Here is a 14,271-nt window from a genome sequence, read left to right as displayed (position 1 = left end):
CACTGTAATCTGAGTAAAATCCAAAGCTTTTTAAATATTAAACTGTGAACTTATGCTGTGAGGAAATGTGTCTAGAGCAGGGGTGCCCACACTTTTGTGGCTTGAGATCTTTTATTTCAGTCGACAGGTCATCACAATTTACTTTTTAAGGTTGGCCTTATCATTGGTGCTGAGTGGTGTCAGCCAGGTTTATGTTGTCTGGACAATAGCTGCTGATGCCAATTCTCAAGCAGACTTCCAAGTGTGGACCGATTCTTATGTTTGGATATTTTTCTTCAGCCACCAAGTTCCAAAATTCCAAGTTCTTCTTTTGCTTGACAGATTTGATTTCTTTTTACTCGGAATTCTTGAAGTTAAAACAATGTAATTTGCTTTGTCAGTCATTAACATTTACTTTTCTGTAAACTACATCTTTCTTTTCTTAAAATTAAACATTTGGAAGTTTGAAATCAATTCCAAAATTGTACAGTAGATGCCCTTGACTTCCTATAAATGTCAGATTGTAGGGTTAAAATTTCTGTATGTAACATGAGCTCTGAATATTCTCCGTCAGCTTCTTTCAGGTATGAACGAAACAGTTTTTGGTGTCTTTGTTCTTTGTTGTATGCTCATCTTCACAAACAGTGTAGGTTACAAAAGGAAAAATGTAAAAATAGCGCAAACCTGCTACTGATGAATGAAAACTTTCTACTAGATTCGCGGTGCTGTAGGCGGGCTGAGGCGTAGTTATGGTAACAAACCGCAAATTAAAGAAACAGTGGCCACATTTCATGTTAATCATGTTGACCTGTTTGAATGAGGTGTGATCTACCAGCGTGCACTGTGCCATCGATCGACTAGTAGATCGCGATCGATGTATTGGGCACCCCTGGAGGGTGAAATGTAATCCAACAACCAAAAAAGATTTGACTCTGGTCAGTCACTTGTGTTTCTTCTAATCAATACCACACCTCTCTTTTTTTAATCATTTTGCAGCAGATACACATGCAAGATTAACATCCCAAACATACTTTGCAAGTGTACAGGAACATAATGTTATTCATAAACCACAGTAGACCCTTGAGTTACGAACGGTTTACCATATAAACATATTGGGTTACGAACGGTCTTTTTCAATTTAACGTGCGAACAAATTTCGGATTACTAACCGAAATTCGCGAAACACGTGACATCACAAACAAGTTCACTCCTCTCTCTCTCTCTCTCTCTCTCTCTCTCTCTCTCTCTCTCTCTCTCTCTATATATATATATATATATATATATATATATATATATATATATATATATATGCAAACATTTGGACAGCGTATGGTGTTTTTTCGGTGTTTTCTTTATATTTTGTAAAATTCTATATTAAAATGGCCCCAAAGAAGGTACAGAGAAAGCTTAGTGGTGAGAAAATGAACAAATCTAATGCTATTTGTTGTGTTGTATACTTACTCCTGCCAGTAGGTGTCACTGTGTATCAGACAGAGGGGACAGTAAGTGAGAGAGAAGAAGGAAGTTATTCTTTCGTGCAATTACACATATAAAATACAACACTATTGAAATAAAGAAGGAGATAATAGAGAAATATGAGAGTTGTTGTTTCTGGTAGATACATTTTATAAAAAAAAAAAAGGAAAGTTATTATTGTGTATAGTACAGCACACGTACTGTACTGAAATGTAATGTGTGTGTTTTTTATGTACAGTACTACTGTGTATCGTTGTTTATTATTGTTTATTACAGGAATGTCTATTCTATAATTTAAGATTTAAGGAAAAATATACTTCTGAAAAATATGGTTTGGGAGGTCTGGCACAGATTAATTCTGTTTACATGATTTCTTATGGAAAAAATAGGTTTAACTAACGAACATTTTGACTTAAGAACAGCCCTTCGGAACCAATTAAATTCGTAAGGTCTACTGTATAAATAATATTAGTATTTATTGCACTTCCAGTTATAAACACTAGGACTCCATTTTGGACACCTACGCTATTTGCAAATCAACATGCTGCCACCGTGTGGTAAACATTATTCATTGCAAGCACATTCCTCAATCATCAAAATGCGACATTCGTGACGTCATTAAGGGACGCAACAAGCTAGCAGCTAGTCCGCGGCGGGTAGCTTGTATGGTGCACATAGAGCAGGAGATTGTATGATTAAACAGAACTGAACGTATTTGTAAGTTTTTATTGTTTTTTGCTGTGCAGACATGTCATCTAACGACTTTTATTTAAGATACTACGTGGGACACAAAGGAAAATTCGGCCACGAGTTTCTGGAGTTTGAATTCAGGCCGGACGGTGAGTGACGCGCCATCTAAACTCCATTCACACTGGCTAGCATGCTAGCGTTGCTAACAGTGCTAACTATGCTACTGCGTAACGGCTAGAAAATAGGTTTTAGTAAAGCAGAATGTAAATGATATCGAGTTTACTTTGTCAGTATCACAAGTACATTAGGAGGTTGAGCTAATTTAAACAATAACTTTGAAGTATCTTCTTGTTTGACTTAAAGCAATTCACTTTCAACAGTGTTGGTTAATTATGGCTAACAGAATAGTTCATATCTCCCTAAAATATCAGTTATTATAGTTTTATTGTACTTCTCATAACATAAAAACAGTTAATATGTTGCATACAGTAACTTTTAGGCTAGTTTAATAATAAAGACTTGATAATGGTTTTTCCTTAAACCATTTGTGGAGAAAAATGTAGTAAAAATGAACCTGTGAGCTTATTGTGTCAGTATCATGCAAGTTAAGAGCTTCATTCCCAAGAATACTGAAAGTGAAAACTAAAACACATACAGTAGTTCTTTAAAATGTACATTCACACAGATTCAAAACAGACCTAGAAAAATAAGTACATAAATACCTTTATTTGTATTATTGTTGCATCTCTCCTAAGTTACTCATGATCATTGCATTAAAAATATTAAAATGCTCTAAAGTATGAATTCCCACAAAACAAGGTATATATCTTAAAGGCTAGGAATGTAGAAGCTGAGAAACTGGGACTATTTCTGCATTCCAATCCTTTTATATTCAATCCATTGACAACATAGAGTTACTTACATTTATTGTTCTTGTTTATCATTTAAGTGATGCTTCATAGCATTAAATTATAGGGATCTGTAGAAACCACCACTACCATTTCAGCTCAGACCTGAATTTAAGAAGTTAAAGGGAGGCAATAGCTCTGGCTTAGTTTGTCCTTTTGTTTGCAAGGTTGTGCGGATCCCCTAATACTGAAGATTAAATTGTAAGATTTTTCCAGATTCAATTTTAACCAAGCTGTTGCAGTGTAGACCTTGTTTTTGTAACTTTGCCTTCAGCATATGTAGCAAAAACTCTTAGTTCTGCTTTTAATGCTGCTCTTACAGTGTGCAGTCAATGTAAACAAAGCCGCACATTTTTGAGGAAAGTTCTTCTTTTGCTTGACTGATTTGATTTATTTTTTACTCAAAATTCTTGTATATAATGTAATTTGCTTTGGCAGTCATTAGTACATACTTTTCTGTTGTAAACTACATTTTTCTTTTTTTATAATTAAACATTTGGGGCGCTTGGGTGGCCCATGCTAGCACACCACCGCTGAGATCCAGATTTGAATCTAAGCAGTGCTATCAGCCAGCCAGGTGTCTACACAGACATTATTGGTTATGTCTGGGCGTGAATTGGTGCCTTGCACTCAGTATATCATGGTGGAACCAAATCTGTCACAGCTCTGACCAGGATAGAGCAGTTGGTTAAATGAAATGTACTTTTAGGTTGGGTCTTCTATTCTCAATGTCTCAATGCGAATCTATCAATGTCTTTGCCAGGCAGAAAAGAGACCACAAATAGTGCACATGATTGAAACTGTCACTAATACCCATTTCTAGCTTTGTACCCAATATTCATAGGTACTTTTGAGAAGAATTTAAGTCAACAATAGTACAAACGGAACACAAATGCAAATTATGAAAAGGTTTTTGTGTAATAGTATTTTTACCAAAGTATTTTTAATGTGACCTTAAAGTTCCTCACATGCCATGCATTGCTCAAGCCTTAAGAAGCTTAGGGAGAACCTAAAATGCTCACAATAATTAAGAAGTTTTTCTTGTTTTTGTTTTGTACAGGAAAGCTCAGATATGCCAACAACAGCAACTACAAAAATGATGTCATGATCAGAAAAGAGGTAAAAACAACTTTAATGAATTTAATTTATTTATCATTATTGTTTCACCCTGATCAGGGTTGCAATGATTTCAGATCCTAATCCTGTGTAATTCTGACTAGATGCAAGGTGGTAAATATGCTTTAGACAATTACATACTCGCCCATTTACTTAACTAGACCTAGGAGAACAAATCAAACTCATTACAGATTGCAATTTGATAGGGGGTTTAAAATCAGATTCTAAGGACCCATGACCTAGGACCCATTGTTTTCCCCAAATCAAAGCTTACCGGTGCATTCTTCTGTATTTTAGGCTTACGTTCACAAGAGTGTGATGGAGGAACTAAAGAGAATCATCGACGACAGTGAAATCACAAAGGAAGACGATGCATTGTGGCCTCCACCCGATAGAGTGGGCAGACAGGTTTGTATTACACAAACACTAATGAAGGAATTGCATTAAAAGTTGTAGAAAGTTTCAGATTAGAGTGCATGGTTTTTAATTGCTTTGATTTTTATTTCATTAGGAACTGGAGATTGTTATTGGTGATGAACACATCTCATTCACAACATCCAAAATTGGGTCTTTAATTGATGTCAACCAGTCAAAGTAAGTAAATAGATGTGCACTGTAATCCAGCATTTTTTATGCGTGGGACTTTGTTTTATTTTCATGTTGTACCACCACTTTATCCTGCTCAGGGTTGTGGTGGGTCCGGTTCTTCCGGAACCACTGACCTCAATGCAGTTACACACTCTTGATACTCCGGACATGGATAGTCATCTGCAGTAAATCATTATTGTTAAAATAAAGTGCCTTAATGGATTTTTGAAATATACAATATTCTACTGTAAAAACATGGTTCCTGGGTGATGTATACATTAGGAGTTAGTAATGCAGCTTTGTACAGTGCATTAGTTTTCACCACACTTCTGGTTGGTACACACAGCATTACCAATTAAAGCAGTGGTGCAATTTATAAATGGAAAGAAGGGTCCACCTTATGTATTATGAAAACCTTTTTGCCAACCTGATTAAAATGATCAAAGTAATATGTACAATAGTAAAAGTGATTTAATTGCTATTACTTTTATAATAAATGAATTTGCCTGGAAGCATGTGGCATGCAGTAATCATCAGTTTGTTGTAAATGGGAAAACAGGTCAGACCTTTTCCCTACTTTTTTAAGAAAGAACTATGATTTAAATAAAGTTGACATCTGGTACAGTTACTGTTGGGTCTAACCTGGCCACCCTATAGCAAGAAATCTATAGGGCTAGCAGATCAGACAGGCAAACATGTACCTGAGACAGCAAATAGTGTGTTGTCTGCCATATTTAACATTGTTCTTTCTTACCTTTCAGGGACCCAGAAGGCCTCAGAGTGTTCTACTACCTGGTACAAGACCTCAAGTGTCTCGTCTTCAGTCTCATTGGCCTTCATTTCAAGATCAAGCCCATTTAAGTGTCATGCTTTACACTGTGACGGTTTGATTTCATCATTTGTACATTACTTCCTGGTTTATCTGCTGTTGTGTTTCTTTTTTTTTTTTAAATAAAACATTTTCATCTATCTCATATCCTTGATTTATGAACTGCCTTCAAAACCTTTAAGGGTATGTCAGTGACATTTGGGAAGCCAGCAGGCAGCATCTGATATGTGTGGTCTTATGAGGATGAATAATTCTGAGACTGCAGTCGTCATTAAAAGTGGCATTTTAAGCTGAATTTAGAGAAACCACTTATTAGCTGAGTTAAACAATTTAACTTGTTCTTGTTTGGTTTATTGCAAACAGCTGAAAGTGATAGAGTGGGTTTGTGTGGGTGGGTCTGAATAGTTTGATACGTTCTTGCTGTGTCCTTGTGGATTTTCTGCAGGTACACTGGTATTCTCCCACATAAAAATCTCCAAATTAACCCTGGCTCAAAATATCGGCACCCTCTTCAGGTTGTTTCTCCACCCGGTGAAAACTGGTGCTGCTGGAGCCACTAGGACTGTGAACAGTAGAAATTGGTTAGTAAATAAATTTATTTGTACTCTCCTTTCAACAAATAAGTAATTATTTTAATTCTATTAATTACAATCACTGCAACCTTAAATGCACAAAAGTATTGCTCGGGTGTACATAGCAGAACAAATGTTACCAAACCGTATAGAGATGAATTTCTAGCTGGGCTTAAATGTTTTACATTATTTAAACACGTTATTATTTCACATTGAGTAAATATATATACAATCAGTACAAGAGGCCTGTGTATCTTTGCTCATAACTTTGGCAAATGTTGATCTTTGACCTTGCCAAAGATCCCTAAATCTAAATTGTGAACTTATAAGTGCTAATAACCGACTATAAGACATTTTAATTAATCCAGATAATTTTCCTAACAAGCTTGTTAGCATATTTTAAGGTTAAAGTGAACAAACTGAGCACAAGGGCCTAAACATTAAAGTCATCCGGAGTGGAAAGAAGATTCTAACCTGTCCTACATCAACACTGAATCACACATATCTAAACATCCAAGATTTGTTTCATGACCTTGTTTTAGCTAACCAGCAAAATCAGTTTCCAAATACATGCAAATCAACTCAGCTTTGTCACAGCAGCATTACATTCTGGAACTTTTAAGTCTAGCATTGGTAGGATTTTTTTATTCTATGATTGCTAAAATGGTAAGTGAGAAATGAAGCCCTTGCTTTTATGAGTCAACAACAAAACCTGCTTCACTTGCCTTGATTGACATCACAATTGTGAATCATTAAGTTAGTCTAGAACATTTTCTAGTGATTAAACCTTAAGTATCCTTTCACATTTTAGTGAGTGTTAACCCTGAAGTACACTTAACCAGATTTGATTGGCTTTCCTTCAATAACAGTAAAAATGTCCTCCAGTGACTTATGAACACATTTGAGAAACTCCTTGACGTTCCTGGAGGGGTAGCTGGACACGTTGCACCCGATCCAGTCATCATGAACACCGTAGCCCACTCCGAAACCGTCTGGCACCACAGGGGCGAAGCCCCCCAAACTGACAGCAGGGCTAGTGAGCGTGCTGGTGGACAGAATGTTGTGGTTTATTGCAGCATATGCTGGGTCCTGGAACAGACTGGGCAATGCCATTCCTTTAGAATTAGCCAAGTAGCGCATGGCAAAGAGGTGCCTGTCAAATCCTTGTCCTAGACACAAAAAAGGGAAAAAGATTTAGAGGTTAGAGTGTACAGGCTGGGCGGCTACATAAACAATGATTGGCTGCTGTTCATACACGTGATCACGTGTGGATAATAGCCATAGCTAATCATGTCTATATGTACTCGCACAACCAGATAATAACACCGCTGGGGATTTGAACCCTGGATCCCTGTGGTAGTAGGCTATCATAATTTGCCACTGTGCCGCTTTCATAGAGTAATGTGCTGGCAACACAATGTCCAAATTAATAGGAAACAATAAAGTGTGTACATGGTTAAACTGCAGAGACTCTAACACAAAACACCAGCTATTACTTGATCCATTACAGCAAGAAAGAGCTGGTACTTACCCATGGCTGCCTCTTTGGTGAGTTGACCATGATATTTGGAACAGGCATCTAACAGGCCCAGAAGCTGCTCCACGCTGTGCTGGTCTGGTTGTTGAACGAAAGCTTGGGCACAACGTTGTGTATGAACGCTTGCAGGTCGGATGGTCTCAGTGCGCCCATGTTTGAAGGCCGCGGTGCTGCAGGACTCGTATGTAGCTACAGTCTGCCCATACTGCCGCAGGAATCCCATCTGAAAAGCCAGCTGTGCAATGGCATCTGGACTAAGCTTCTTCTTCTTTAGCTGCTCTTTTCCTCCTTTCTTGAACTCCATGGCATCGATTGTGAGCTTAGAAATAGCAGCATTAAAGTTCTCTTTAGCTTTTTGTATTCCTTGTTCCAATTCTCCGTTAAACTTGAATTCCAGCCTGCGAACAGCAGATGCTGAATCTACAGCAGCAGGCTGGGTTCCAGGACCAACCAGTGGCTTCTCTGTGGTGTCTTTAAAGACTTCATTTTGAAAGCGCAGAACAGCTACACCGTCACCCCATGAGTGCTCAAAATTAATGGCTGCCTGTCCATCCTTGGCCAGGATGATACTAAATGACTTATCATACCAGCGGTTGCAGCCATCACCATGAAGCATGTTGTGTGAGATATGAATGTGGTCACGCATCTCCTCTTCATCAAGACACAAGCAGAACAAAGCATTGTCCACCAACCCTAGAGCCTCACCATTCCCTGCTTCTAGAAGCTTTTTTCTTAGCCCAGCCCAGACGTCTCTGTTCTCACTTGTCAAAACACCCAGAGGAAAAGCAGGAGCCGGTGTCGAGTCTGCCAGGACGTATTTGAGGTGGGACAAGATCTCTGAAGGCTTTACCAGATTACCATCCCTGTCTAGAGCATCAAATACATACATGTTGCCTTTTCTCATGACCAGCACGTGTCGGCCTTTCTGGTCGGTAAAAAGCTCATCTCGCTGGTTTTTGGGTATACGTGTAGAGTTAAAAAGACGGAAATACTGGGACATATCCAGCGGATAGGCATTTACCATGTAGGCCCCAAACCATGAGATGGAAGACGGTACCCATCGAATTAACTTCTTGAATGAGTCAGTATTGCTCTTAGCAGGGTTGAGGTGAAAGACCTCTGGTTCCAGGAGACCAGCACGCAAAGTCTTCATAAACCGCACTGCAGAGCACACCATGTTGGAGGCCCGAACAAGCTGGTCATTGTACTCAGGTTTGGGGTCGGGATTGAAGGACATGAAAGGGTTAAAGTTCAGTACCACAGATTCACGGGCAGACAGGTACATGTCAAACCATGGAGCTGTAAAAAAGATGTTTGTGGTTGAGAGCACATCACACATTATTTCAATTAATTTTCATGATTTTTTATCATTGCTTTATCCTGGTCAGGGTTGCAATGGGTCCAGTTTTCATGGAATCACAGGGCACAATGCAGTAACACATCTCACCTGAAATATAGCTGGTGTGCTTGTTGCTCTTGTCCTGTGCTACAAGCTCCTCATGTAACTGCTTGCCAGTGCCATTCTGGAACTCTTGAGCCAGTTTCTCTGTTTTACTATACAGTCACAACATACATAAACATTTATGACCACATAATTAAGTTATACTTTAGATAGTCAATGTGCATTTCCTGCAATAAATACCTGTACTGTTCCTGATTCAGCAAAGGTTGTTGAGCTGCCAAATATCTCTGTATTGTGTCCTCCAGCTTCGGAACTGGTAATCTGGTAGTGAATATAAAATATAAATAAAAATGTAATCACTTTTAAATATGAGTTACTACTATGTTGTGTGGATGCACTGAACCACTGCTGGCCTAAAACACTGGATCATTATTGGGTGGAATCTCACATATTTAGCAATCAATCAACTGACACTTTTGGTTCTAACTCAACAAAGTTCACGTAAATTTAGAACATAAAGAATCACTAAGGACATTACCATCACACCTTCAACATACCCAGATAGCAGTAATGGTGCAGCACAGTGCAAAAAACAAGGCCTCAACCCCTCATCTGAGGTTAATGTCTATTATAAAACGGATAGTGCCGGTCCTAAAATCTGATTGGCTGAGCCGCGTTCGAAGCCGTTGTAAAATCCCCGATAAACGCACACCTAGGACCACCTCACATCATTCCATATTAATACGCCACTGAATAGAAAAGTTAATGTTATTTTCGCCCTCATGTTGCCTAGCAACACTGTTAATCGAACTATATCGCGTCGCGGAAGAATGCTTTATTGTAAGTTTATACACGATAAATACATTTATGAATTAAACATTGTTGTATTTATTATATTTTATGTTGACCGCCGTTTTATAAAAGCAATAAGCCACTCGAGACCGTGCATTACTGTTATGATTTTAGCACGGGGAAAGAAGTTTTAGGCACTCCGCTTCGCGTCGTGCCAAAAACGTCATCCCCGTGCTAAAATCACAGTAATGCACGGCCTCTCGTGGCTTATTGCTTTAATGCATATTGGCCAGTAACCAGGACTTATGGTATTTGTACTGTATTACTTTTTACATTGGGTTCATAGCATCTATAATGTTATACAGCATGTAATTACATACTAGGTAGTGTATAATCTTTAGGAAGTGTTAAATGATTGTAGAAACAGTTAAGCATTTCTGGAGTTAAGAAGAGTAGAAACTTCTGAATACAGGTCAGAAGATAAAATTCAACAATGACCACCAACATCTCAAAGTATGTGGATGAAATGGATATCTGTACTCTGTTAAGAATGACATCGTCTTGGGGACAGTGGTAGCATAGTGGGCAGAGCTAGAGGCTATCAATCAAAAGATTGCCAGTTCAAATCCAGGCTCTGCTATGCAGCCACTATTTGGGCCAAAATGTTCATTGTACTGTACACATGTATACGTTTTATGACAAATAATTGCATTTTTATTCTTCATTCAATTAATTTGAAGTCCTTGGATATGGTAGGTTTATATAATATGATGATCGATGAAGGTATTAATCTGGCAAATGACTGAATGTTTATACTGTTGTTAAGTCATTATGTGAAATCATGGACCCAAAGCTGAAGCCATAAACAACATTATGAGGGTCCAAATCTACCTGAGTGTGGGGGATTGGGGTCTCCTGCAATTCTAAAACATTCCTGCCCATGATAACTGATGAGAACACTGACAGATCCCAATATTATGCAAAGCTAAAGCGTGGAATATGTTTATGATGATTGATGAAGGTATTCATCTGACAAATGACTGACTGTATATACTCTTAAATCATTACGTGAAATCATGGACCCAAAGCTAACAACATTAGGAGGGGCCCAATCTACCTGTAATCAGTGTGGCTGGTTGAGGTTTCCTGCCATCCTGCCTTTAATAACTGACAGATTCCAACATTATGCAAAGCTAAAGAGTGGATTTTGTAATTTGTACAATATTTGTATTAAGATTATGGTCTTGCATGGAACGTTTATGAACTGAGTATGTAAGGGGACATATTTGTATGTAACACCAGGTCAGTCCATTGTTCATTTAGCCTGTGCACTTTCACCTATATTTTCTGAAATGACATAGGAGCACTTTATTAATGCTGTATAGTATGTGCAGATGGAAAATCTATCATTATAATTTAGTCAGCACTGTTACTGTGGCAAATTAAGCAGAATAGAATATAAATAAGTAGTACATGTACAGTGCTGTAGCTTCATGCTGCAGACTCACCTGGGTAAACTCTTCTGATAGTGCATGGTTGGAACAACACTCCTGTGCAGATATTCACATCCTGCTCCATTTTTACTGCTGTATTTACGACGAGCTGTTGTGCTTAGAGCTGAACATGCTAATGTAGTCCTCAGCCTCATAGGTTGTAGGGTTGAATGTAGTTGAGTAGAGAAGAGTAAAGCCATGTTTTCAGCTAGTTGAACAAGTAGTTAGATGATGAGACACTGCCTGGTTTAAAATACAAGATAACTGTATGTTATAAGATTAACCGAGTAATGAACTCTGACTTACTTACAATTTCCACTTGTTATTGGTTTGAAGCTACCACTCACCCCACACAGACTAACACCACCCTATAACCACGGTTAATTTCTTACTTTACGTCTTCTTACGTCTTCATACAAAATTAAACCTAATAAAAATACAACATTTCAATCTTTTTATTCAATTATTTCGCCTTTCAATTGTCCAGATTTTCACTTCCGTGAGTAAAAGTCAAACCGCTGTGCTTAACATCTAGAGCTCTCAGAATAAACATACCGAAATAAAAGTCCCCTGTAGATTCTCTTTAAGTATAAATTACAACTTTTGAACTGTTTTGTCCACCTATAAATTATTACATTGTTTGTGATAAAATGTACATGATGAAATTTTTTTTTTTTTTAAATATTTGTCGTGTGACATATTGCAATATTTTCCACAATAAAAGCGCAGAGTTTATTGAGGATAGAGAGAGAGCCGGATTTATTATTATTATTATTATTGTTATTATTATTATTATTATTGTTATTATTATTATTATTGTTATTATTATTATGTTTATTATTATTATTATTATTATTGTTATTATTATTATTATTATTATGTTTATTATTATTATTATTATGTTTTAAAACCCATATATGATGTTACTGATGTTATTTTATGCATATGTTGTTTTTTTCTTCGGCAATTTTTATTAGTAACACATCTCACCTGAAATATAGCTGGTGTGCTTGTTGTTCTTGTCCTGTGCTACAAGCTTCTCATGTAACTGCTTGCCAGCGCCATTCTGCAACTCTTAAGCCAGTTTCTCTGTTTTACTAACATAAACAACATTTATGACTAACATTTTAGTGTTTTATTTTAGACAGTCAATGTACATTATTATACATGTATTATACATTATACAACAGTTAGTTCCGACCTTACAATCTGATTGGTTGAGAAGCGTACTAACTGTGCTGATATTCGTGATAACAGCACGGCCTTTTCACACCTCAACTGTATTACTCCGCTGACGCGTTGCCAGTAACGACAAGCTTCATGCACACAAACGCGCACGCAGCGACACAGACTTTATTCCCGATCACGTTTTAAATCCGTTATCTGATATACAATCTAGCGCACTGTGTAGGGAACATAAATCAATTGTCTAATATATTGTCTAGTGCACTATGTAGTGAACATGAATGCCTTATCTGATACACAATCTAGTGCACTATGTAGGGAACATTAATGTGTTTGTAACGCGAACAGTTAGCTTAATAGCCCAGTTAACGGCTCCTAAAAGTTCAGTTATCACCCGTATATCCTTTGGTGTGTGTGAGAGGTTTTTTATTTCTTTTTTTCTCTTCGGAGGTTCTTGACTTTTTCTTCTTGTTGTTCTTACCTCCCTGAAATGAGTTTTTGCAACTTGGGATGTCTGCTTTGTAGTGTTAAACTTTATATTCGTTGTGGAACTACTTTTTGGCGGAAGGTATTGTCAATATTAAAGCATATTTATTATGAAATTCAGGGCTTCTTTGATTTATTTTCTTTTTTTCTTTTGTAAAAACTGTTGTATAAAAGCAATAGAACACAGCCATGATGTTATTCGCGATAACACACTCCCTCTCGTGTTCTATTGCTTAAATAAATACCTGTACTGTTCCTGATTCAACAATGTTTATTGAGCTGCCAAATATCTTCGGATTGTGTCCTCCAGCTTTGGAACTGATAATCTGGTAGCGAATATAATATATAAATAAAATTTAATCACTTTTAAATACGAATTACTGCCATTTTGTGTGGATGCAGTGAACCACTGCAGGCCTAAAACACTGGATCATTATTGGATCATAGAATCTCACATATTTAGCAATCAACTGACACTTTTTTTTTTTTTTTACCATGTTTGATTTTTACCATTAAATGTATTTAATTAATTATGTGCATTTAATTATGTGCAAACAATACTGATGAAACCGATTTAACCGATTTGTATTATGAAATAACTCAACTAATGTAAAATAAACATGTACAAGTTTGAAAACATCTAGACCAGGAGTGCCCATGGGCTATTTGCTGCAGATACCATTTCTGAAACGGTCCATGAGGTATTTTAGAAATGATATGAAAGTTGGCTTGCTGTTAAATCTATTTGAACGTTATAGAATAAAGCAATAAGCCACGAGAGACCGTGCGTTACTGCGATTTTATCATGGGGAAGGATGTTTTGAAACGTCTTTCCCTGTGATAAATTCATAGCAGTAACGCACGGTCTCGAGTGGCTTATTGCTTTTATAAAACAGCGGTCAACATAAAATATAATAAATACAACAATGTTCAATTTATAAATGTTTTAATTTACAAAAACACTTACAAAAAGCATTCTTCCGCGAAATCAGGTAGTTCTTAACAGTGTTGCTAGGCAACATGAGGGCGAACGTAACATTCGCAATAAACATTCCTCCACAAACACTATTACACTATTTCTTGGACGAAACACCCGCTTAATGATTAGGATTAGTGTTTATATTAATCTGGACATTTCCATGTATAGTACATGACTTAAAATAGTGTTCAACCAAGTTTGTACTTTTTCTTTTCAGTGGCGTATTAATATGGAATGAT

General features: G+C 37.2%; 2 protein-coding genes across 7 annotated transcripts; one reads left to right on the top strand and one right to left on the bottom strand.

Annotated features, from left to right (window-relative positions):
• Nucleotides 1-2,083: 2,083 nt before the first annotated feature.
• Nucleotides 2,084-5,731, top strand: magoh (mago homolog, exon junction complex subunit). Its single transcript, XM_062998411.1, has 5 exons — nt 2,084-2,294; nt 4,114-4,172; nt 4,467-4,577; nt 4,681-4,763; nt 5,519-5,731. The coding sequence occupies exons 1-5, from the start codon at nt 2,204-2,206 to the stop codon at nt 5,616-5,618; spliced, it is 444 nt and encodes a 147-aa protein (XP_062854481.1). The 5' UTR covers nt 2,084-2,203; the 3' UTR covers nt 5,619-5,731.
• A 139-nt stretch (nt 5,732-5,870) lies between these two features.
• On the bottom strand, nt 5,871-14,211 carry cpt2 (carnitine palmitoyltransferase 2). 6 transcript variants are annotated; one of them, XM_062998405.1, is made up of 8 exons: nt 14,021-14,211; nt 12,373-12,479; nt 11,398-11,625; nt 9,338-9,418; nt 9,143-9,249; nt 7,690-8,994; nt 6,998-7,327; nt 5,871-6,148 (listed from the first exon to the last, which is right to left on the bottom strand). In XM_062998405.1, the coding sequence occupies exons 3-8, from the start codon at nt 11,580-11,582 to the stop codon at nt 6,078-6,080; spliced, it is 2,079 nt and encodes a 692-aa protein (XP_062854475.1). In that variant the 5' UTR covers nt 11,583-11,625; nt 12,373-12,479; nt 14,021-14,211; the 3' UTR covers nt 5,871-6,077. The 6 variants fall into 6 exon arrangements, with proteins under 6 accessions (XP_062854475.1, XP_062854476.1, XP_062854479.1 ...); XM_062998406.1 differs by lacking the exon at nt 14,021-14,211 and adding an exon at nt 13,299-13,380; XM_062998409.1 differs by lacking the exons at nt 12,373-12,479; nt 14,021-14,211 and adding an exon at nt 11,689-11,870 and having other exon boundaries at nt 11,398-11,590.
• Between the last annotated feature and the right edge of the window lie 60 nt (nt 14,212-14,271).

This window comes from Trichomycterus rosablanca, chromosome 7 (assembly GCF_030014385.1).
Source record: "Trichomycterus rosablanca isolate fTriRos1 chromosome 7, fTriRos1.hap1, whole genome shotgun sequence".
NCBI lineage: Eukaryota > Metazoa > Chordata > Actinopteri > Siluriformes > Trichomycteridae > Trichomycterus > Trichomycterus rosablanca.
This window is presented reverse-complemented; position numbering and strand designations above follow the sequence as displayed.